Below are 24,366 nucleotides of genomic sequence, written 5' to 3'. Positions count from 1 at the left end.
TTCTCTGTTTTTCTGAGAGACCCATCTCTGTGCAGATGAAACACTCCCTGCCTTGCCCCTTTTCACTTTTTTAGAGCTTCAAGCTCACGGCTCATATCTCAAGTCTTTCATCTCAATCTTTCATGGTGCCAATGTAGCAGCTTTTTTTTGTGCCTTTCGGTATTTTGATATGTGGGGCATTCTCCTATCCTCCATCTTTTATGTGCCTCTGAGAAACTCCGTTTGCATTAGTCTGCTTATGGAGTAGGCGAATACCTGAGATCACACACACTTTGATGTGGTCCCTGGAATTCTTTTGGCTTTCATTGCTGACCCGGCCTCTTTCTCCTCTTTGACCATCTCTTTAAATGTACTTGTACGCTGTGAAGTTCTCGGCTGTACTTCATAAATATTTTGTGTTGATTTGTGTTTGTTTCATGTTGAAACAAAACGAGTGCTGGGCCTTTTTTTCTTGTCTTTTCTTTTTTCTTCAGCAAAATAATGTCCTGCAATTTTAAAGTGCATTGAATTGCAAAACTGTGTATTTAATGCATTTTTGTAGGTAATTCATTTCACAGAAGGCACACAGTTTTGCAGTTGAGCCACAAATAAGTTCTCAAACTGTTTACCCTGAAAACATTACATCCAGCCAGGATGTATCTAAATGTGAATTCCCCATCAGTCATATATATTTCATTTAATTTGCCAGTCAAATTTACGCACATGTACCAAATGCTGGTTTTACACACTGTGGTTCAGATGGTAACATCACAGCCACAAGCACAATGTAGGGAAGTTTTTATTTAATGTTATTTATATAGACAGTGATGTAAGTTATTAACATAAAGTTGAATTTCAATTTTCCATGAAACAACAGTTATAAAAGTGTTTGTGTATGCTGTCAATTACAGTCATTAGAAGGAAGGAAAATCAAAATCAGCGGGTCGATCTTTCAGAAACTCATAATCAGAATCTGCAGAGAAAATTACAATTGTTGCATCTCTTTTAATAAGTTTAGCTAAATACTCATTAAGCAAAATAGCAATTTTTTTTAATGTTTCTTTCCCCTTCACCATAATATTTAAAGCCGTGTCATGCAGCTCTAGATAATGATACATTTAGATGTGACCACTTGAGGAGAAATAAGATAGAATTGTTGTTCAGAGTATTTCTCTTCATGCATTTACAGCACTCCTGTGTCTACTTGCAATCTAACAAAAGTTAGATTGACAGCAGAATTTGTGAGTCAGTCATTTCATGAAAAGTTGCCATCAGACCAAAACAGACTCTGTTATGATGTAGCTGATCAGATGTGATGGGTGTTTTGCTGTTGATGCAGGTGGAGCGCCCCCCGTCACCTATGTCCATGGCTCCTCAGTCCTCTCTTCCCCCTGTGCCGCCCAGACTAGACCTGCTACCACACAGACCTCCCAACCCCCCTGGTGCCTCCAGCCCCGGGGTCACCAGTAAGGTAACTAAACAAACACATGCATCTTGTTCAAGCAAGAGAGATATTCAAATAAAAAAATGCTTCAGGTGTACTGCAAAGTGCTGTGGTTTGATTGTCCACTGAAAAACTGTGTCACAGTCTACAGTTACAGTCTATTTTGCATAGATAGAATTTACACATCGCGCTATTATAATAGGCGGTTGATGTCTCCTTGTATCACAACAGCCGTTTATCTGATATACTTCAAACATGGTGGGTCAATTTTCTGGGGGCTCAAGGACATGCAGTAGTGAATTTAGTGCAATTTGGACATGTGACATGTTCAATATTAATTAAGTTTTAAATAACTGAGCGAACTTCACCCTGTGCAGCAGCAGGGTGGGGCTTTCTGTTATGCTAACAGTAACTATAAAGAGTATTAGCTTGTATTTTTCTTAAGAGCTGTAATAGTACAGCTGTTTCCAGTGGTAGAAAACAGTTAGTGGACTTACTGTGCAAAAATTACCATTAGTAATATGTTCAAACTTCCAGAAAGTAAAGAAATGCCTTGAAGTACATGCTCATTTGTAGTTAATATAATAACAGCCTTGTTGGTTGGGGAAGCAAAAGTGGTGCGACAGAAAACAATTAAGCAGTTAAGCTATTGTTTCCTGCCCAGTTTTGGCAGCAGTGACTGTACTGTTGCATGTTAATTGTAATCTAATTGTGATGAGAGCATGGCACCAGCCCTTAATGTATGACAACATATTCATTGTTTCCACGTGTGCTGCATATGTGCCGAGCACCTCCAGCCACAAAATGCCAAAAGTACGCTGCCATGCCCTCAGTGTGTGCCACGCTTGACCGAACTTTGCACAATTAATTCATGGAAACAGACTGAGAGCCGATTTACTGCTGCACACTGAGTGTTTAATGATAAATATCTTTTTCCACTCTGTGTCATTGCCTCTTTTCTTTTTTTAACGGAACAGTGTTTTTTTTTACCATCGCTCTATCACCTGCCACAAGTGTTGTAACATAAAAGCAATTTTTCTTCTTTTTTAATATGTTTAGTCAAATTACTCAAATATCCTGCTTTGCAGCTGATTTGTAGTTTGACTTCAATAGTGCATCCACAGTTTGGAAGTAGAGAGCAAAATCTGACTCAAATTTAAGAATAATATCACTTGTTTCCCAGCTCTGTTAATAAAATTATGCTTACTTCTGCTACCCCCTTGACAGAAGCAAGGTGTTGAGGTGACAGCCATAATAATCTGTGTATTTTATATTCTGCAAATGTCATTTCAGTTTGCATTTCCACTCACTCAAACATTTATATTATCGCACTTTTCCAGCTTCCTTTCTACACTTGCCATTTATCTACATTTAAGCAGAAGTCTGCAGATGATGAACATTTCCCTCGGTGTTGTTCATCTAAGTTATGTATGTTGTCGATTATGATGATGAATGCATACACAGTGGTCTTGTTGCTAAATGGATTATTTCCAGCGCAGAAGATAACGGCACTGAGTTTTCTTTGATTTCACATCAATATATTATGTAGGCTAATGAGCTCCCTCCATCTCTGTTTCTCCCCTCCAGGCAGCATCGCACCACAAAGACAAGCCTCTTCCCCTCCCGCCAGCGATGAGGGGTCTCCCCCCTCCTCCTCCTCCAGACCGCCCCCACACAGCGGCGGCGGCGGCCCCTGAAGGATGGCTGCAGCGGCGGCCCCTGCCCTGCACCCCCGGGGACACCCCACGAGATAAGCTCCCTCCCGCACCCCCAAACCGGCCCATGTCTGACTGGAACTCGCGGCCCGTTCCCAAGGCGCCGACTTCCTCTTCCTCGTCGTCCTCGTCATCTTCCTCATCCACCCAAGTCTCCAGTCTGGGCGTGGACATTCGAGCAGGTGTCAGGGAGCTCTCCAACCGACACTCCCTCCCCTTGGCGCTGCCCTCGGCGTTGGACACACGCTCCGATGGACAGAAGAACAACAGCTCCCTCAGTCTGGATCACCAGCTGGTCAGAGAAAACACAGAACACCACACAATAAGCTATCATTAAGTTTGATGTGCTACAATTATGAACACACAGCATTTTAGTAGTAACTGTCTGAGTAAGAGAACCAAAGAGATATACAGTACAGGCCAAAAGTTTGGACACACCATTCAATGCATTTTCTTTATTTTCATGACTATTTACATTGTAGATTCTCACTGAAGGCATCACAACTATGAATGAACACATATGGAATTATGTACTTAACAAAAAAAGTGTGAAATAACTGAAAACATGTCTTGTATTTTAGATTCCTCGAAGTAGCCACCCTTTGCTTACTAGAATATAAGACATGTTTTCAGTGATTTCACACTTTTTTGTTAAGTACATAATTCCACATGTGTTCATTAATAGTTTTGATGAATCACAATGTCATAGTCATGAAAATAAAGGAAACACATTGAATGAGAAGGTGTGTCCAAACTTTTGGCCTGTACTGTATATGTGGCTCCACCTTCTAACAATCCAATTCAGTATGTTTGTGGGTTTTTAGATCAGTTACTGGCACTGTTTGAACAGTAAACTGTTACAGCAGGTAATTTGAATTAAAGGTGTAAAATCCATCTTGTTTACATGCATTTGGCCCTGATGTTTCAATTGCATTATATATTTTTGTTAGAATGTGAAAGACAGAATAAGTAGGATTTGTCTGTTGCAGTTCGTAAACACAACATTCACAGTTGGCCCCTCCTCCCCAGTTCAATGACTACACAACATATTGAGCATTTTGACTCACTATATTTGAATTTATTCTGTAGTGTTTCTGCAATTTTCAGAGATACAGTAGTCATTTTTCTCACTTTCCCAGAGACCAAATACAATCAATACCCTAGAGCAGACTTTATTTTCAAACAGCAATATTAGGCTATCTCGGGTGAATTGTTAAGTGTCTATTGTATAAAACAAACCATAATCATGATCCAAAAGGCATCAGGGACGTGATCAAAACTAAGAAAGTAAACTAAGTTTCCTTCCTTTTTCCGAACTTTGTCTGGGTGGAAGTCCTCTCTATTCCTATAATGTGATCAATGTTTGCTTTTATGATCTTGATTCTGAAAAATTCTGAAATTTCAGCTTCTACTTTCTTTACAGAGTTTTGCAGCAGTAGTCGGTCAAGAATATGACAACCCCAAAGTCAAGCCGTCGGCCTCAGCCAATGCCATCTATTCACTGGCAAATAGGTACGTTACACTGGCAATATAAAGACATTAAGGAAAGGAGAGCGGCATCTCATCTTTGAATGTTTTGAACATTTTGCTCACTTGGAGATCTCAAAGGCCATACAATACATATTCCAGGAACCTTGTATCCCCTCAAAACCATATTTGCAAACCATATTTACAGTTGTAGTGTAAATATTCTTCGGTTGTTTGTTCGCAGACCTTCTCCAGCCATGAGGCAAGTGACAGGAGAAGAGGCACGTGACAGCGAGGAGGAGTCGGAGTACATGATCCCCTCCTCTCGTCCTGTCCTGCCCCCCAACACGAACCCGCCTGTAGCGGAGACCCCCCCAGTCCCGAGGCCTCCACAGGCTCAGCCTCTATCAGCACTCCAGACACAGAGTCAAACTTCGTCACACAACTCACGGTATTCAGAAACCCATCAGCTTGAAATGACTGTGATGACTGAAGCACTGCGTCTGTAATGGTTGTTTGTTTTCTTATTGTTGTTTATTGTTATAGGCTGGCAATGGCTGAACTAGAGGATGGACCTCAAATGTATGAAGACATGTACAACATCCAGTCCAGGTCACAACAAGCCAGAGATTCAGGTATCGTGATTCACCAATCTTTGGATTTGAATAAATATTAGATTCACTCGGAAACACTCGGAAACAAGATCCCCCCATCATGTGGAAACATACAGCTACTCTGTTTGCATGAATGTGAATTATACATTTGGTTATCTATTTTTAGAAAATATAATAATCTACAGTCATGGAAAAAAATATTAGACCACGCTTTTACTTCAATTTCTTGTTCATTTTAATGCCTGGTACAACTAAAGGTACATTTGTTTGGAGAAATATAATGATAACCATTTTCCATGGTTATTATCAAGAAGACATCTCAACATATCAGATCTTAAATTAAACTCTTATGAGCTATTTTTGTTGTTATCATTATATTTTTCCAAACAAATGTACCTTAAGTTGTACCAGGCATTAAAATGAACAAGAAATTGAAGAAAACAAGGATGGTCTAATAATTTTTTCCATGACTGTATGTGTATGAATGAAACCAGGCATATGTTAAATCTTTATTTAACTGTATGTAGTCCTCTGTCTATCAGATACTGTCATGCTTATACATGTTTTCAATCCATGTCAGACTATTCAGATTTGCCCCCTCTGACGATGACCAATGGTCCCAGAGAGCCAGCAGCCGAGGACCGGGAGGAGGAGGAGAACGGCTACGACTTCCCCAAGCCCCGGCTCCCGATGCCCACGGCCCGACGGACCCTTTCAGAGCTGGGGGTGTCGTCTTCCTCCTCTTCATCTTCTTCATCATGCTCATCCTCCACAGCTGCTTTCAGCCGCCTTTCTCTCGATTCGGACGCTGGAGCCGCAGCACGTAAGAATCATTTTAATCCATAATATTACTTCACAAAGTAATTACTGTCAAAATTAAATGATGGGGTCATGTTATGAAAGCCAAGGCTAGACTCATTACATTCCAACTCACCTGGACATCCTAGTTCATACTTAAAACTTACATTAGGCCTTTTAATAAAAAATACCTCTACAAAACAACATAACTGAACAGTTAAAGAAATAAATAAAATGTGCCAAGATAGTGGAACTTTGTTGTATAGATGATATTTTGATTTATATTTTCCCAATTAGGATTATTTTTAAGCCCTTGAAACTTTGTTTTTATTGGAACAAGTTAAGATAGATATGTTATTACTCCATAGGTAACCATTTCTTTTAAATACCATTTTTTCTTTTAATTTTAGTAGATATTTGTACTTTGTTGGCTTCAGGGTTCTATGGCCATGTGAGCCTGATTTTCATTGGATTAAGAAAATTTGCAAGTTAAAACTTCTTATGGCTTGTCTGGTTGGATACTAGATGATACCGTGCAAGGTACGGTAAGGTAAAGTACGTTTTTCAAAAAATATTGAGACCAAAACGTCAGAAATGCATCAATAAAAAAGTATTTGGAGTAAGGTTATATGATTTTGCAATTTCCCATAAATTAGATATAACGTTTCAAATAAAACATTTAAAGAAAATCCATGACATGAACTGCAAAGTCTGGGTGAGTTGGTTTGGAATGACCCTCTGTTCATTTTTGACCTAAAAAAATGTGGTGCTAAAGTGCCCGCTCTGGTCTACAGATAGAATGACATTTAAAAAAAAATATTACTACCTAAATAGCAACAGTAAGAGTAGGAAATACAGTTTGATTTGGGAGAACTGTCCCTTTTTAAAATGTGGGCTTTTATTAACAGACATGACACCTGAAAAGTTTACATTAGTGGTGGCATATCCGGTAACTGGTGGGCAAGAATGTAAATGGTGCATCTGTTTCATAAAATGACTTGGATCTAAAAATGTATAACAGCAGCCTTCTTGTTCACGTCCTTTCTGGCCAAAAAGCAGAAATTGCTGATGAATCAATATCTTAAAGTAGTACAAAAGTCCTCTGACCCGGAGAGCAGCCTGAAAAGTCGACTGTAGCGTTTTCCTGCTGCCTGGTGTGAGGCCAGAAATTATACAGTTTTTCCGGAAGCTCTCTGAAGTGAATGTTAGACTTTGATAGATTACCATGCATTGACCGCCATACATTAGAATGTGCAGTCTCAGTGTGCAAAGGGTAAAGACCAGTAATTATAGAGAGCTACTCAGTGACGGCGAGAATGTTGGACCTCCCTGCTGCTGAAACAGCCAGGCTGGATTGTCAGAATCACAAACTGACCGCCAGGGTCGTGTGGAGGTTTGACTGCACCTAATGCACCATTACCGGCTTCATCACATTTTGAGAAGAAGGTAGAAAAGCGTTTATTACTCAGAATAATCTGCTCGTCTCTGCACCGAGCTGACATTTACTTCCTGCAGTATGATGATTGCTGGCTGTCTGAGTGTTCCACTAAAGACTTGATTCTTTGTATCTGAGGACCAATTAAGTAGCTCTCAGACAAGCTGACAAGTTCTCAGATCATAATTGGACTCTTTGTAAGTGCTGTACTAAAGGTTGCTGCAGTGGAAAGGTCAACCAGTTCACTATATATAAAGTATGATCAAAAGTTAAAACACATTCATTATTGCAGACAGATACTCACTCTGCTGTTTGCTGCTCTATCATCGTGATCAGAGTGCTTTTTGAATGAGCTGTAAATTATTTCCAGCAAAGTAAATATTTTCCATGTTGACCTTTTTAAGGGTTTTTTTTTTTTTTAAACTTAAATTTTATTTCAATTTTTGCAGCATTTACAAACATATATATACAAATTCACATTTAGTCTGCTGTTTTTCATTTGTGATCTGCTTAATACAGCATTAAAGCATATACATCAAGTCAAATATGTATAAATGACATAATTAAACCAAAGTAACACAAACAAACAATAAGTAATTAAATAATAAACTGTGTTAATGGAAATAAATCAAATTAAATTAAGTGAAATAAAGTAAAATAAAATAAAGGTAACATGAGATTATTGCATTAGTATGGTCATGGCAGGTCTCCATCTGTTAACAAATATATCTTTTTGAAGCCTCAAGCAGTAAGTTATTTGTTCCATGTGATAAATTTCCCAGACCTTCTCAATCCACATATTGTATGTTGGAGGGTCGGGTTTTAACCATTTAACAGTGATACATTTAAGAGCTGAAATCAGTAATATTTGTAAAAGATATTTTTTCCCCCTTCCAGTTATGTAATTTGGTATGAGTCCAAACATTACCATCTTGGGATCTTTATTAAAACTTTTTTTAAGGGTTTTGACGGGATCTATTTAGTTTCAGGTTAAACCAAAACTTGTATAGAGTGTTCCACATGTTTATATCAACTCTCCTCTTTTCTCCAGCCTTCTCAGAGCCGGTAGAAGCACCAGAGAGACCTCCAAAGCCCCTGCCCAGACGCATCAACTCGGAGCGTCGACCCAGCCCCGTCCCGCCCGTCCCCGCCCCACCCAGCAGTGGCGCAACAGGAGGAGAAGCCAACCCTCAAATCAGCAGCGAGATCGAGCACCTCATGAGTCAGGGATACTCTTACCAGGACATCCAGAAAGCACTGATGATTGCACAGAACAATATCGAAATGGCCAAGAATATCCTGCGCGAGTTCGTCTCCATTCCCTCCACCGCGCATATCCTCACATAGCACGCTCCGTGTGCCTCTCTCTCGTGTTTGCTCTCTTGCCCTAGCTTGGCCCAGCCTGGTTGGGTTTAGGTCGGCACAGCCCGGCCCAAAGCCCAAAGCCCATTGCCTGCAGCACTACCTCGGTGCTGGCTGACGCCCTACATCCCTGTGGATTTTTAACTGGCTGTTACTCCAGCGAGCTCACAGCATCTCTGGGACTCCGCGCCCTGCACTCCATGCGCTTTCAACAGTGTCTGGCCTTCTTTAAACTGCTACAGCAGGCCTCTTTGTTTTCGCGGGAGTGAGCGCGTGCGGAACAATGACGGGACAGCACACGGCGCGAGACTTTCGTTTTAGAATCCTGGGGAGACAGATTCTTATTTTTCATGTTGAAGCCTCTTGCTGAAAATGTAACCAACACCTCACAAATAAAACTAAAATGTATGTCTATATGAAAATTTAATATATGAGTAAATATATATTAAATGTGTGTAATATATACAGTACGTGCATATACAGTATGTAAAAATGACTTCAGCTTTGAGTCGCTGTTGGTACAACGATGTGGGTAGACGGGGACCAGGTTAAGGGCGGGGTTCAGCCCTTTCTCTCCGACTGAGGGAGGGTGTGGAGAAATAAATGTGAGGAAGAGGAAGAGTCAGCGCGTCTTCCTCACCAGGAAGTGTTCAGTCAGCAGCAGCAGCTTAGAAGACGTGCAGCAGAGCTTTTTCATTATGAATTCAGTCTGTTATGGCCTTTGATTAGCAACGTTGCTTTGGTACTTCTTTTTTTTTTAGAAAAAACATGCTTGTTTTGTCGTGTTGTATTTTTCAAAAGTAGCATGACGATGGTTTCCGGTCTGGACTGTTGTTGTCTTGCGGTGTGTGTTTATATGTGTGAGTTTGCATACGTGAGCATGCATGTGTGTGCGTGGCTACCAGACCTACTCCTCATGAACTGCTCCTCAATGAACCCCCTGTTCCTGTACAACATGAATGTGGAATTACAGTCAGTATGCTCAGACCCGTGCTCTGTAAACGTACTACTGCTCGAACTCAAAGGGCAGGGCCTAGTGTAGCTGTAGAGCCTGGCAGTGAGATTATTAGAGGACGTACTAATGTTGACGACCCTGCAGTACCAGACAGGCTAGTGTTGTGTGATCTGTGGTGGCTGAAACCTTTTTGTTTTGTCTTCGTCTAACTTCATTGGCTGGCTGGGTAAAAAATGTCTGTCTCCAGCTCAGTCCAGTGTTATGAAACAAAAAAAAAAAACAATGTCATTGATTTACTTTGGTAATATATTATTGTAATATGATCATAAATATTGTTATTATAATTCATTCAGAAGTGCTTCACTGCTGCTACTATTGTTAGTGCTAAACGATTAAGCCTTAAATGTACATTTGTGAATAATGTGTTTAACCGTTATCCTGTTTCTTTAAAGTGACAGTATCACCTGTGTTTCTCTGGTCCGTAATGTAGCATACTTGAAAGTACAAGCAGCTCGTGAGCCTGCAGCCCTCTCAAGCTGACGACTCTTCAGTGTTTTAAATCTGTTTTTTATTTTAATATATTCTCAATAATTCTAGACAGGTAAAAAAATAAATAAAAAGATGAAAAAAAAAAAGCAAACAAAATGCTTTCATGGAAACCAGACATTTTGTAATAGATTTCGGCTTCTCTTTCACTTCAATTTCCTTTCCTCTGCGGGAGTTCATCCCCACTGAAAGGCAGTGATTGCTGAGGCTTTTTTAAAAAGTAGGCTCATGGGTTTGCTGGCCCACCCCCAAGTCTACATTAAAATCAGTATTTGGGCCAACTGTAAGAACTAACTCAGGAATAATGTTTATCTAAACAAGTGGCGTTCACCCGAGCTGTCAGAACCCAGAGGAGACTCATCGGCATAGACAGCAGCTCACCTGCGTCTCTTCTTCCAGGTGACATGTAGCCAAAAGTATCCGCTTAATGAAGTCACACAAGTAGCCTATTACATTTTTTTTTTTTTTTGGTCACAATATAACTTGCACATTTTTCTTATTTTTTCCATTGTTGGCAGGACTAGAAACAGCAGCTTCATTTCCAGGTACTATGAATAAACAAGATAAATTAATGCAAGGAGCTTTTAGGTACATTGACTTGAACCTCTCAGCATATGAAGAAGAATGTTTTTTTTTGTTTTTTTTTCTGGGGAAGGGTGTACATCTTTTCAATAGCTTTTCAGCTCTTGCTTATTCTGGTTAATGTCGTCTGTTGACTGGAAACTCTGGCCATCCTTTAGTTTTTCTGTTCCTAGTTGCCTTGAGAAACTTCTTGAATGATGGGTAATAGACAGGGAGGTCCCCAATCCTCAATACTGTACCAATGTTTTGTCAATGCTTCGAGGACAGCATGTCGTTGTTGTTTATTATTATTTACCTTTTTTTTTTTTTTGCACAGTATACCAATTTGTGCTTTGATACTGTCACTCTAAAGAAAAAGCTCATTGTATAAAGTTAGTGATATGAAAAGAAAAAAATGGCTGTTTTATTTCATTTTGCATTCCTGTATATGTATTTTGTTCCAAAGGTTTTGTTTACTTATGTGAATAATTCTGTGAGCAGTGCCATATGTTGAGAGATCCTCACCATGTTTAGAGGAAGGCCTTGTTTTTGAAGAGAGTATTGATCTGTACCTGTTGATCTCAGAAGGCTAGATTGTGCAGTCTTGCTTGTATTAATCTGTCCTCTCTGCCTTGTAAGGCGCATCGGGCCTCATCTATGAGCGGAGGTGCTGATCTGTGAAAGTTCTCCTTTTGTTGTCTTTCGTGCCTGAAAGATAAACCAGGTCCCCAGACCAGTATTCGGCCTCAGAGATGCTTGATGCGTACCTGCCCCCCATTGCCCTCAGTCCCTGTGTTGGGGTACTTCAACTTTCTGTCAGAAGAGGGAGCCGTTGTTCCATGTAGCTGTGTCGCTTCTCATCAGTAAAAGGCATTCATTAACTTTTTGATGGTTTTTAAAGCTCATATCACTTTGGAAGTATGCACAGTGCTGTTAATAAAATGATAAGCAAAAGCCGACATGTGTCTCTCTCTTTACTGCATGCATATTCAAATGTATTAAGTTTGTAGATGCCATTAGTTTTGAGAAATGGCGAATGCAGGCAAAGAGATGAAAAGTGACTGAGGAGCTTGTCACAAATCATCTGATGTCAAAATCATGTCAGAGAAGAGATGAGAAGTTTTGTTTTGAAATGAAATTTTGAACTGAGCCATGTTGGTTTTGAAAAAGCTGACTCTTCAGAATGAAACACATCACTTTTTTTTAGTGATGATTTAGTGCTTTTTTTTTGTGTTTATTTTTTGTTTGGCCACAGTTCGATAGACAATGAGGGTCTTTATATCAGAGAGAAATAAACGGTTTCCTCAAGATGCACAAGCTTTTTGTAATGACTCAATCAAGTCTGGTAGACTTGAACAGTAACTGAATGTATTCATTATAGTCCTAAGTACATTTACTCAAGTACTGTTGTCATAACCCGGCTCTGAGGCTATGACAAATACGGAACAGGACACAAAGGATGTCTAGAAAATAATGAATTAATTAAACTAACTTAAACAACCAAGGTAATAAGTACAAATGTGAAGTGTGTAAGTCAGTCACATCAGTAATGTAAATGTGGATGTGTGAGCAATATGAAGTGTAAATGTTGTAAAGTGGAAACAAATTTTGAGGTGCTTGTACTTTACTTGATTGTTTCCATTTTATGTAACTTTATACTTTTACTCCACTATATTAAGCTGACAGCCTTCATTACTTTTCAGTTCAAGATTTAACATAAAACGTATAGATTTAAAGTAATTAGACATGTATCAATACAAATAATATAATATTTGACACGTAAGACAAATTGTTTTTCAAAAGAATCATGGTTACTTTAATTTTTTGATCTCCTTGGAATGGAGCAAATTACCGATTTGATGAATGAAGATAATTTTGGAATAAATTGGGAACAAGTTATGGGAATTATCGCAGAATTCCAAATGTGAGATGAGGAAGGACCCTTGCTCTGCAGCTCTGTAAGAGCCCACTGTCACATTGTCGCCTTGTTTCCATGTAAATTAACTTGAAAAAGATGAAATAAACATGATTTTCATGTGTTTGTAATTTGATTTTGTATACGAGTGTATGTGTCTTGTGGTGTTTGTTGTGGTTTGTTATGTCTGATCTATTTCTCTGTGGTTGTTTGTGGTTGTATTGTGTCTATCTTTTGTTGTATAATAATAAAAATGTTAATAAAAAAAAGTAATAATATAATATTTGGAATATATAAAACAATCTACGTATTTTTTCAACAAATATCTTGTGCACTGAAAAATTTAGCTTTAACTAATTCCTGTTATGACTTTTTTAGGACAACGTATCATTCATTACACTTAACCGCTTATCCGAACTCGGGTTGCAGGTCCAGTATCAGCTGACATTGGGTGAGAGGTGAGGGACACACTAGACAGGTAGTAAGAATATCACAGGGCAGACACATAGAGACAGACAATGATTCATTCTCTCATTCATTAGTTCGGTCAGTTAAACCGAAGCTGCATGTCTTTGGACCCAGAGGAAACCGCAAACTCCACAGAAAAGCCGCGATCCGGATTTTAGGACATGTTGTGCTATAATATGCATCAACAGACAATAATAGGGCCATTTTTTTTAATTTGTAGCAATTCTAAAAATGTAGATCTTATAACGTGGAGCTTTCTTTCATTTTTGGACACATTGTACTATAGCATGTATCAATAGAGTATAATAGAGCCTTTTTAGCATTTTGAAAATGCTGACTTTTTTGACAAAAATCAACATACTATAGTATGACTTTTTTTGTCTTTCTTAAAATTTTGGACATCCTATAACTTGATGTTTTCTGTCATTTTTAAACATATTTTGCTATAACATGCATCACAAGAGTATAATGGAGCCATTTTTAGCATTTTTAGCCAGTTTAAAGATTTACACTTTTTTCACAAAAATCAACATACTATAGTATGACTTTTTCTACTTTCTAAAAATTTCGGACATCATATAACATGGTGTTTTCTGTCATTTTTGGACATATTGTGCTATAGCATGTATCAATAGAGCCATTTTAGCATTTTTAGCCCATTTTAAAAATGCTGACTTTTTTGACAAAAATCAGCATACTATAGTATGACTTTTTTTTGTCTTTCTTAAAATTTTGGACATCCTATAACTTGATTTTTTCTCTCATTTTAAAAGATTTTTTGCTATAACATGGATCACAAGAGTATAATAGAGCCATTTTTATCACTTTTAGCCATTTTAATAATGTACACTTTTTTCCACAAAAATCGACATATAGTATGATTTTTTCTACTTTCTAAAAATGTTGGAAATCCTATAACATGGTGTTTTCTGTCATTTTTCGACATACTGTGCTATAACATGTATCAATAGTCATTTTTATCTTTTTTAGCCGTTTTGAAAATTGAGCATTTTTTGGACAACTTCTTGACTTCCGTTTTGAGAGAAAGTAAGGCATCTTTCATAAAATACAGATCTGTAAATCTGCAGAAAATCAATAATAAGTCATTAAAACATGTTTGTTTTATATAAAACATATTAACAGTCTACACTTTCACATGACGTTGCCAGTAGGTTTTGCATCAAACCTGCCAGTTGAGGTGGTTCAGGCATTTGATCAGTTTGCCACCTGGGCACCACCAGTTAGAGGTTTCCTGAGCATGTTCAACTGGTAGATAACGGAATAAAATTGGATGAATGGATGTTAAACAGGTACTTCATATAACTGAGAAACATTTTAAGCTCTTGTTTTCATTTAACAGTCAATCTTTATTTGGTATATTTCCAAAAAAAAAACCTATAAACAATGAATTTGTTGGTAAATTGGTTTGAATGTCATCAATGACATTAATTTTACAACTCCAAGGCATTAAAAGGCATTTTACAGATTTCAAACATCCAAAACTATCTAACAGTGGTAGTTGATAAAAACAGCAGAAAAACCAAGGACAGACTAACAGAGGGTAGGACGGGTTAGCACGGATCATACCTGCACATTACTGAGCACAGAGCGTCTTGATTGTTGATTGTCTACAAACTTAATTTGCATATATGGAGTCACAGTCATTTCCACCTCCTCAGTAGTCATGTGCTACAGTTAGTCATCATGTCTGAGGGGGATTCTGTGTCTCTCTGGGATCCCACAGATTATTTCAAGTTTCAGTCAAAACACAAATCTATTAATTAATTAAACAGAAACATGTCTTTTCCTGATGACGAGGGCAACTTCATGCCGTGAACCACATTTACCATGGGCCAATAATCTGTTCTACCCTCAACCTTCCTCTTAAAAGAAGAGCTAATAAAAATAGCTACAGAAATACATATCATTCACATACAGTAACATTAAACAAAACCACTGTTTCACATCTGCTTGAAGAATAACCACGAAGAAATCAGTGCACTGAACATTAAATAGAAACATAACCAGCAACCAGTGGTATTTCTGTAGGCTTTGATTGAATTTCTAATAAGGCATCTGTAACTTTTTTTTAAATTTAAATTGCTGTTGGCAATGCTTCAACTCATACACACACAGAGAAAACCTCAAAACTAGACTGTGAAGAAAAGAAACCACAAAAAGAAACCACAAAGAGAACTACAAATAATGTTAACCCTTCTATGATTGTTTACCCGTCTCACAAAAATATCTTCTTTATATTCACAAACTGGGGCGTGTAAAGACGAGAATGTTAGCTGTAGAGAAGGAGAAACTACAAATGTGAATGATGTGTGATTAAAAGACTTAAAAGTTTGTTTTCAGAGCTAAAAGGGAAAAAGACTGTGAGTTGGTGAGGCTGTAACTGGCTGCAGGGGGATGCGTTGTTGCATCTCAAGAGATTTCAGTGTACAGACTTTAGCAAAACAGGAAGTAAAGACAAAAAAATATTCAAAATAAAAACAAGACCTAAGCTCTTCTTGCTCTCCATAAAGAGCATCTAAACAAAACAAAGAAAACCCTATCTGGTCATTTATTTTTGGTAGTTTTTTTTTCTATCGTGTTATTTTAAATAAAGAAATATATACATAGATTATAATATGTACACTTGATAAAGAGCTGTTTCAGGCTGCTCTTCAGTGATTACTTTGGCTGAGGTGATGCGTAGTCGGGTATAAAAACAGTCCCTGGTCGTGTTGTGCTCAAATTATTGTTCTAAGGACAATCAGCAGTATGCAAGGCTAATTACAACCATCGGAGGACAGTCCTTGGTTTGAAGGTGGAACATTTGTTCGCAGAGTTATATCATGGATCAAATCACAAATCACTTCAAAGGTAACTCCAGCAGAGATGTGCTGGATGTAAAGGACAGTAAGCAAAAGCTGCAGCTTGGAATAATTTCAGTCCCAGTCGTGCATCATGATATCAACTGACAGACGACGGAGCTTTTCCATGATATAACTCTGGGATCAGGAGCTGCGGTGGAGGCTGGAAGGCATCGGCCGGTCTGAGCCTGAGAGGGAAGAACAGGAGCAGCTGTTGGTGTTTCTGCAGGCGCCTCCTCACTTCTCTACATCCAGATATCCACCGCTCTTTACTACAGAGGGCAAACACAGACATTAAAACACAAAGAGAGAGGGCAAGGGAGAGAGGGGGAAATATGTTAATATTAATAAACCAGATTCCACATTACTTTTCAACACATCTCCTTTTTTTCACCCTGAAATATCCACACTTATAAATACAAAGTACACACACACACATACGCATCTGTAGCATTTACATAAAATCCCCCCATTGGTGTTTCTGTCTGTCTGTCTGCTGATTTGCTTATCAGCATATATGTATGGCCACACAATAACCCCCCTCATACCTACTAACTGTCAGAAATCAACGTAAACAACAACTGGTGTTGTAAATATCTACTCTTTATTTTTATTTTTTTAAATATTTACCTTATTATATTACCTTATTTTCTGTTCAAGTTGTTTGACCTTTTTTTTTTGTTATGTAAATAAAAATAAAGTTGTCCTCCAAAAGTGGGGGGTTGGTGGTGGGCCAAAAAAAAAAATAAATAAATAAAATAAAAAATAAAAAATAATGTAACCAGATCAGCAGCATCATCTTATGCTGAGATTTTCAAGAGTTAACTGACTATAATCAACAGATTTAACCACATTTTAATACTTACATTACACACAACAATTCCATTAGTTAAAAAAAAACGTTTTTATTAATTTCACAAGTATAACAACAATTAACACAAAAGGCTTTTTTTTTTCTTGAGTGAGTGAGTGATTGGGCCAGCATCAGGCTGCAACACATTGAGATAAACCGTAGATATCTACCTGGTCGTTGGGAGGCTGCTTCTCTCCGTTGACTCCGAGGAGCACAGCTTCTTCTGTGTTATCGCTTTTCATCTCCACCACGATGTTATCCTTGCTGGACTTCTCTTTGGTGCTGCAAGACCAAAACAAAAATTCCATAACCCTTAATAGGGCACTCATTGAAATACTTGCAAATTCCAAATTTCAACCCTTGAGAATATCGGAGGATATTACATACAGCCAGAATGTGTAAAAAAAACATACGGACCTGGGGGAGGGGGGTAATATTTTTTTAAAATATACAAAGTTTATGAGATTAAAGTGGCAAATTTACAAGAAAAACATTTGCAGATTTATGAGATTTAAAGTGGTGAATCTGCGACAAAAAAAGTTGTTTTTTTACACTTTTTTTCTTGTCTGCGACTTTTTTCGTGCAGATTTGCCACTTTAAATCTTTTAAATAAGTGACTTTTTTTCTTGTAGATTTGCAAATTTAATCTAGTAAATTTGCAACTTTTTTCTCGAAATATTGATATCCACTGAAGTTACGAAATATAGTTATTCGCCTGATAAAGGGTTAAAGTCAGAAACATGCATGGCAACTGACTGCTGTTCTACTCAGCCGTCACGTTAATGATTCATTGTTTGGACTGACCCTTTGACCACTTGGGGGCAGTGAAAACACGCTGGCAACACAACACTGACATGCAGTTCATGTATTGCCAACTTCTCAGTTCATTTGATGAAGTAAGCTGAAAAGTTGAAGTCTTATTTTCACTCAGCTTCACTTTTACCTTAGCAGCTCCGTGAGGAAATATCTGTCTCTGTAGCTGCTAAAAGATTCACAATGTTCCCCAGCTCGTCTGTCTGCTGTCTGGTGCTGAGCAGGTAGTGTACAGTGGGCTTTTAAAGCTTTTAGACACTGAGCGTAATGTTGGTATGAAGCTGAGTGGGCTGCAGAGTTGGTGATAATTATCTCTGAGTTCATCACTCCAAGCAGCGCCACATGGATATGCTTGTACGACCTTAATTCCCAGATTCCTAGTTTGAGCATTAGATATCTGGTCTTTGTACTGTATTCAATTCAATGTAGGTTGCAAAGATTTGCAAATAATTGCATTCTGTTTTTATAAAAAACAATTTTTTTTTTTTTTAGTGTTGTAACTATTTTTTGGAATTAGGTTGTTCTTTTAAATCTCTTCTTAAAACTCACTTTTATCGTATTGCCTTTTATTGACCTTTTCCTTCTTTTACATTGTTTTATAAATTGTTTAATGCTATACAAATAAAATTATTATCATCATCATCATTATTATTATTATTATTATTATTATTATTTTTATTATTATTATTATGTTATTTAAAAATTATTAAACAATCCCAGTCTCTTATAACAGCTTTGTCCTTGTATTTGTTTATTTAAGGCCAGTAAGTGTTTTGATAGTTGAAAACAACAGAATATAAATGTTGGCCAAGTCTAAAAGAAACATCGTAGCTGGCATCTAACATCACATCCTTATAACATTCATTCGTTTCAATCATAATTAACTTTTTGATCCTTGTTTTTTAGATAGAAGACTTTACCTATTAAATGAAATCTTAACTGTCAAATAAGTGTTAGATAATCAATATTGAAAAGCTATTTTATTTGGAATTGTGTAAATTGATGAGGATTCAAAGACAAGATTGCAAGATCTTCCTCAATCCTTTAACTGGATTTAGATTAAGGGGAAGCTTTTTTTTTTTTTTTAAATTAAAAAAGGGAATTAGAAAGTTAAAAAACACATCACGGCTCATCATAACCGTCCATCGTCAAGTAGCTCTCGTTGTACTCACAGGTCTTGCTTGCCGGATCGGCCGCAGATCTTGCCCTTCTTGTAGAGGAAGTAGAGCACACTCCCTAAGATGGCCAGCAGCAGGATGCAGATAATGATGACTGCAATGACGACACCATTGCCCTCTGGTGGAGAAGAAGCACAACAACAACAACCACAGGGTTACTCGCCGTAACTGGATTATGAATGAGATGACGGCATGAAGCAGCAGGAGAGTGGAGACAGCATGGCATCAGGCAGGCTGTGCAGCATTCACCAGTGTGTAACAGATTGCATTGGTACGGCATGTCTGAAGAAAGTGCAGCACTAGCATCAGGTGACCTCAACCTGGCAACCCAAAGACAGGAAGTAATTCAGGAGCGTGTGAGGAGAGGTGTGCTTATATGCCAACATGCACAGGAAGAGGTGAAGATGACCAACTAAATGCTGGTTCGGTGTTTTGCTCATGAGGAGAGAGAGGGGGGGTCTGATGAATGCTGGGAGGTGAGAGAGAGAGAGAGAGGAAGGTGCTGTGGAGGAGAAGTGGAGGAGAAGTGGAAGGAAGCGCTTTGCCTTTGAGATGGAGAGGTGAGGGAGAGTCTTCAGCAGCGTAACGTACAAACCTTTCTTGATTTTCTTTGGTGGGATAGCTGTTTCTGCTTTGACTGAGAAAAACCACATGAGCACAATAATCAGTGAGTATCTGGATGTATTAAATAACTCATATCAGCAGGCCTGACTCACACACTCACACACACACACACACACACACACACACACACACAAATAGTTTACAGCTTCAGCAGAGGCCTGGACCGAACGCAATAAATGTTTAATTTTAGAGGATCTTATCTGTGATTTGAAGCTAAACATCTCGCCTGATTGGCCGACTGTGGTCAGTAGCACAACAGTCATTTCCCAGGGCAGCCCTGTTAGATCTCATTTAACCACCGCTTCGCCAGAAAATGACAAACCCAGAACAGTTTTCCTCTGAGGGGCTGGAAATTTCCTGGCATGATGTAGAAGAGAGCGAAGAGGCGGCAGGAGAGAGAAAACACAAGGCGGCATCCGTAATGGGAGTCAGGAGACTCGCTCTGAGTGCATTTGAAGCATCAGCTGCTTTCTGGAGTCACACTGATGCATGTGTGTGTTTGTGGTTGTGTATCGTGTTAGTGTCTAGAGGCCATAATGATAACAGGAATGATATACTCATTCTTCAGAACACTGCTACGTCAATAGTTTTCATCTGATTTAATTGATTATTTTTCTGGGAAATAGATACCCATTCTTATTTTCATATCATTTGTAAGACTCAGTATACAAAACTCAGTTTAAACCTCAAAACAATGTAACCTGCTGTTGACTTTGAAATGCATGTTTCCTTTTAAGAAATTGCACCATTTATCATAGCCAGAAACTGTAAAAACATACATTATCAACAGATTTTCAATTTCCAACAGTCCTTGAACAAATCCTGCGTTATGGGCAATTCTCTCTGGAAGAATGAACAAATCTAAGCTAAAAAAAAAAAAAAAAGGGATATTTCATCAAAATCACTTTATTCTTATTATTCTTATGCTTTTTGCTTAAAAAAAAAAACCATCAGCAAAATTGGGAAACCATGAATGACTCAGCTGAGACCAACAGTCAGATGACAAGAATTCAGTGAAACTTTGACTGAACTGTAGTCCGTTTACACAGAGCAGAGAGGAGAGGACAAGAGAAGTTGCAAGTGGAGGCTGTCAAAATGTAAATAGTTAAATACGTGTAGCATGTGGAGCCCCCATTTCTTTGAAAAAAAATTACTTTGAAAATAATTGTATGGGCAGAATTTATTAGAATGATTGTCTTCTACTGCACAAAAGACATTTTTTAGTTATCCCTTCATCTAGCTATGATTGTGCCGTGTCCACAGAGGTGCAGGACTTTAAATTGCAATGAGAAACAAGGCCACAGTAAGTAAAATGTGACAGGAGCAAAAAAAACTCTAACTGCTTGGGGTTCAGAGGGTTTATTGCATTATAACTTAACAAGCAGAAAATGAGGGCTATGCCAACAAATAAGTCAATAAGACACCTCCCAGCGATGACAGTAATATCACCCATTAGAAACTATAAATACCTTGCAGAAACCACAGTTTTTAATCAGAGTAATCGCGAAACAACACTGGTGTAATGACCTTTCAGTCATGCCAGTGTGGTAATTGCTGCAGCCTTCAGGTGCTGCAGTTTTCCTCTCTCGCTCTCATTCTTTCTGTCTGACTCACAAAGAAACAACTGAGTCAGACCGTGAAGGAAACAAAGTGTGTAAACCACCTAACACTAACATGCAGATAATAACCTTTACTGACAGCTAAAGCATCACTCTCACTCTCAGTCAAGTCTTATTTTCTCAACTTTTTCTTGATTTGACTCAAGTGGAGCGAGGCAGGCAATGCAGAGGGGGCTTGGTCTTACCTGAGGTAGTGGAAATGATGCTACTAGTATTGTTATTAGTAGTATTAGTTGATGTGGTGGAGTTTATGACTGAAAATGGGTAAAGGCACAAAAGGGAGGACACTTCATGTTAAAACACCAGGGGAGGGGGACATTTAACAGCTGCACAGCTTCACAACAACAACACTAAAGATGTAACGATATACTCAACTCACGACTTGATACGATATCCAATACAGCTTGCAATCAAATTACGACTGAAAAAAACACCTTAATATTTTGTCAAACGAAACACATTTCTGAGTTTTTTTCTGAGTGTGACTGCAAAACACAAACTATGCATTGAATGCATATTTAAAAAAACAAACATAAAACCTACAAAATATATTTTTCTCTCTCTCTAAATCTTTTGCAAAAGCCCCTGCATACCAAAACAACCTCATCAAGTCAGCGACTATTTTCACATAATTCCGGATTGGCAGCAGACTGCATATAATAACCTTTACTGGCCACTCTGTGGTATGAGGTAGGCAGTGCAGTGGGACTTTGCTCTTACCTTCGATAGAGAAATCGGTGCTATTAGTAGTGCTAGTAGTAGAGTTAGTTGGTGTGGTGTCGATTATGACTGAAAACAGGTAAAGGCACAAAAGGGAGGACACTCCATGTTAACAGACTGGGGGAGGAGCAGAGCACATTTAACAGCTGCAAAGCGTCAACAACAACACTAATTGACTTAGCATTAAATGTCTTAATATTGTATTCAATTGAATGTAGGTTGCAAAATAATTTGAGTTTTTATTATGGTTTTTCACAGCGTCCCAACTTTTTTGAAATTAGGGTAATACAACTGATACATGGTTAATTATTGTAATAAAAATAATGACAAAATATTCGTCAATTGTCTTTTTTGTGTCTAAATCTTTTAGACTTATTTTCACACACTCCCTGATTGGCAGCATTTAACACAGGTTCTGTAGATAACGACCTTCACTGACAGCTAAAGCATCACTCTCACTCTCAGTGAGGTCCTTTAACATGGGATTTGGAGTCATTTTCTAAACTTTTTATTGATTTGACTCAAGTGGTGCAAGGTAGGCAGTGTAGAGGGACTTTGGTCTTACCTGTGGTGGAGGAAATTGTGCTGCTAGAAGTGCTAGTGGTAGTGATAGCTGGTGGGGTGGTGTTTAAAACTGAAAACAGGTAAAGGCACAAAGGGGAGGACACTTGTTAACACACTGGGGGAGGAGGAGAGCACATTTAACAGCTGCACAGCTTTACAGCGTTTTGTCAAGAACAACAACAACAACAACAACAACAACAGCAACACTGATTGAAATGTTCAGAATCACAGGCAACAGGTAGCACAACATGGCAGAGCTCTAGGCCTTCAGACGAAATCAAAATAAAGAAAGAAGTGACACAGACAAGAGGGGGGAACACGGGGAAAGGAAGGGAAGTGAGGTGGACAACAGATAGACACAAATAACCAGAAGACAAAGAGCAGAGACAGGAAAGGCAAACAGCAGGAAAAACTCACTGGCTCTGATGTTGAAGGTCTCCGAAGCATTGCCGAACTCGTTGGAGGCATTGCAATAAGCGGTGATGTCAGAGGTGACCTTGATGCTGATCTGACTTCGAATTTTATCCTCCATCTTCATTTGGTTGTCTTTATGGATCTGGCACAAAAACATGCAGTTAAAGAGAGAGAGGTCCACCAGCAGAAAATGTTTCCAATTCTTCTTTACAGACTAAGGCCCCGTTTACACGAGGATAAAATTGGGTAAAAACAACAAAATATTTTATAGGAAGTGCCTTTCGTTTAGACGGTGACGGCGTTTTTGGGGCTTAAAGACGCAAAAATCTGAAACCGCCTTCCAAGGTGGAAAAGTTAAATACGCTCCGCCGTAGCGTGTCGTCTACACTGACAAGACGCAAAACTCTGATCTGATCTGCTCACGTCACGTATGTGTTTACGTCACATACATGCTCCAGTACAGGAAAATAAACAAACATGGGATTATTTCCATGCGTCGGACCTTCAAGCTGCTCTGGCAGCTCTAATAAACTTACAGGAGTCTTTCCACCAAATGTACAGGATATGTAGAGATAGTATTAGTGAACAGAGAAGGATCTGTAATTACCTCCATCACATTTTGGATGCAGCAATTGGTCGGAGGCGAGCCAGACGGCTGTGAACGAGACCTGGGAGATCTAGTGATGGTGGAGAACTTTGTGGAAGGAGTAGCTGATGAAAATGTGTGGCGTGAAAACTTCTGCATGCCCAAAGATGCTCTTATCGCTTTAAGTGATGCCGCCTGGCTGCATACAATCAAATTTCACACACTTTTGCGTCACCGTATGCACGCAGATTTCCTCCCGAAAATGCTCGTCTAAACGAGGAATAAAAAGTGAAGACGCGACGCCACTTTTTCGTCTTCTGTTCAGACCTTCCTCGTGTAAACGTAGCCTAAATTTAAAGAGTTGAATGTAGCTCTGACACATCCTGTCAGAGACTGAAGGAAGGTGCATCACATGGCTGAAAAACGACTAAACCAATGTTAAGTGGCAGCTGCAGGATCATTTTGAAGCTTTGAGATTCGAGACGCCTCTTTCCTGCTGTGGAAGCAACAAGGTAGCCCTGTGCTAAAGCATACTCTGCTTTATTGTCTACTTTACCCTAAATGGGACCATCATTTCCAAAATGAACATCATTCTGTGTTAAAGAAGATTTGAAACTAACAATTAGGACCATAAACTCATTACGAGAATGTTTCCCTGGGTCAACACATCAAATGAGAAATATGGTCATTTTCTCATAGACCTCTACACATTCCTTTGCAACCAGTGGAGTCTCCCCCTGCTGGCCATTAGAAACTATGCAGGATTAGGGCACTTCTGCATTGGCCTCACTTTTCAGACCAAGAGGGCAAGATGACATTACTTAGAAATGTAATTTATAGATCTTTTGCATGCTCAGCAACTGCAATATGAAATG

The 24,366-nt window shown here is 38.7% G+C and overlaps 2 protein-coding genes across 4 annotated transcripts in view; one reads left to right on the top strand and one right to left on the bottom strand.

Annotated features, from left to right (window-relative positions):
* Nucleotides 1-11,833, top strand: part of cbl (Cbl proto-oncogene, E3 ubiquitin protein ligase) — a 42,301-nt gene extending 30,468 nt beyond the window's left edge. Inside the window, exons 10-16 of the mRNA XM_059330838.1 lie at nucleotides 1,319-1,450; nucleotides 3,011-3,433; nucleotides 4,562-4,650; nucleotides 4,850-5,056; nucleotides 5,152-5,240; nucleotides 5,800-6,042; nucleotides 8,504-11,833. Coding sequence (XP_059186821.1) covers nucleotides 1,319-1,450; nucleotides 3,011-3,433; nucleotides 4,562-4,650; nucleotides 4,850-5,056; nucleotides 5,152-5,240; nucleotides 5,800-6,042; nucleotides 8,504-8,799 — 1,479 coding nt within the window. The 3' untranslated portion in view covers nucleotides 8,800-11,833. The remainder of the gene's footprint in view (nucleotides 1-1,318; nucleotides 1,451-3,010; nucleotides 3,434-4,561; nucleotides 4,651-4,849; nucleotides 5,057-5,151; nucleotides 5,241-5,799; nucleotides 6,043-8,503) is intronic.
* Nucleotides 11,834-15,165: 3,332 nt separating this feature from the next.
* mcamb (melanoma cell adhesion molecule b) overlaps nucleotides 15,166-24,366 on the bottom strand; it is a 53,211-nt gene continuing 44,010 nt past the window's right edge. The window contains exons 12-17 of one of the 3 annotated variants that reach the window (XM_059330839.1): nucleotides 22,909-23,047; nucleotides 22,493-22,561; nucleotides 19,560-19,601; nucleotides 18,959-19,082; nucleotides 17,144-17,255; nucleotides 15,166-16,392 (exon numbers count right to left, since the gene is read on the bottom strand). In XM_059330839.1, the coding sequence (XP_059186822.1) occupies nucleotides 16,390-16,392; nucleotides 17,144-17,255; nucleotides 18,959-19,082; nucleotides 19,560-19,601; nucleotides 22,493-22,561; nucleotides 22,909-23,047 (489 nt within the window). In that variant the 3' untranslated portion in view covers nucleotides 15,166-16,389. The remainder of the gene's footprint in view (nucleotides 16,393-17,143; nucleotides 17,256-18,958; nucleotides 19,083-19,559; nucleotides 19,602-22,492; nucleotides 22,562-22,908; nucleotides 23,048-24,366) is intronic. The other 2 variants (XM_059330840.1, XM_059330841.1) reach the window with 2 other exon arrangements.

Source organism: Centropristis striata, chromosome 4 (assembly GCF_030273125.1).
Source record: "Centropristis striata isolate RG_2023a ecotype Rhode Island chromosome 4, C.striata_1.0, whole genome shotgun sequence".
Taxonomy (NCBI): Eukaryota; Metazoa; Chordata; class Actinopteri; order Perciformes; family Serranidae; genus Centropristis; species Centropristis striata.
The sequence above is the reverse complement of the archived record's forward strand: the minus strand, read 5'-3'. Positions and strand labels throughout refer to the sequence as shown.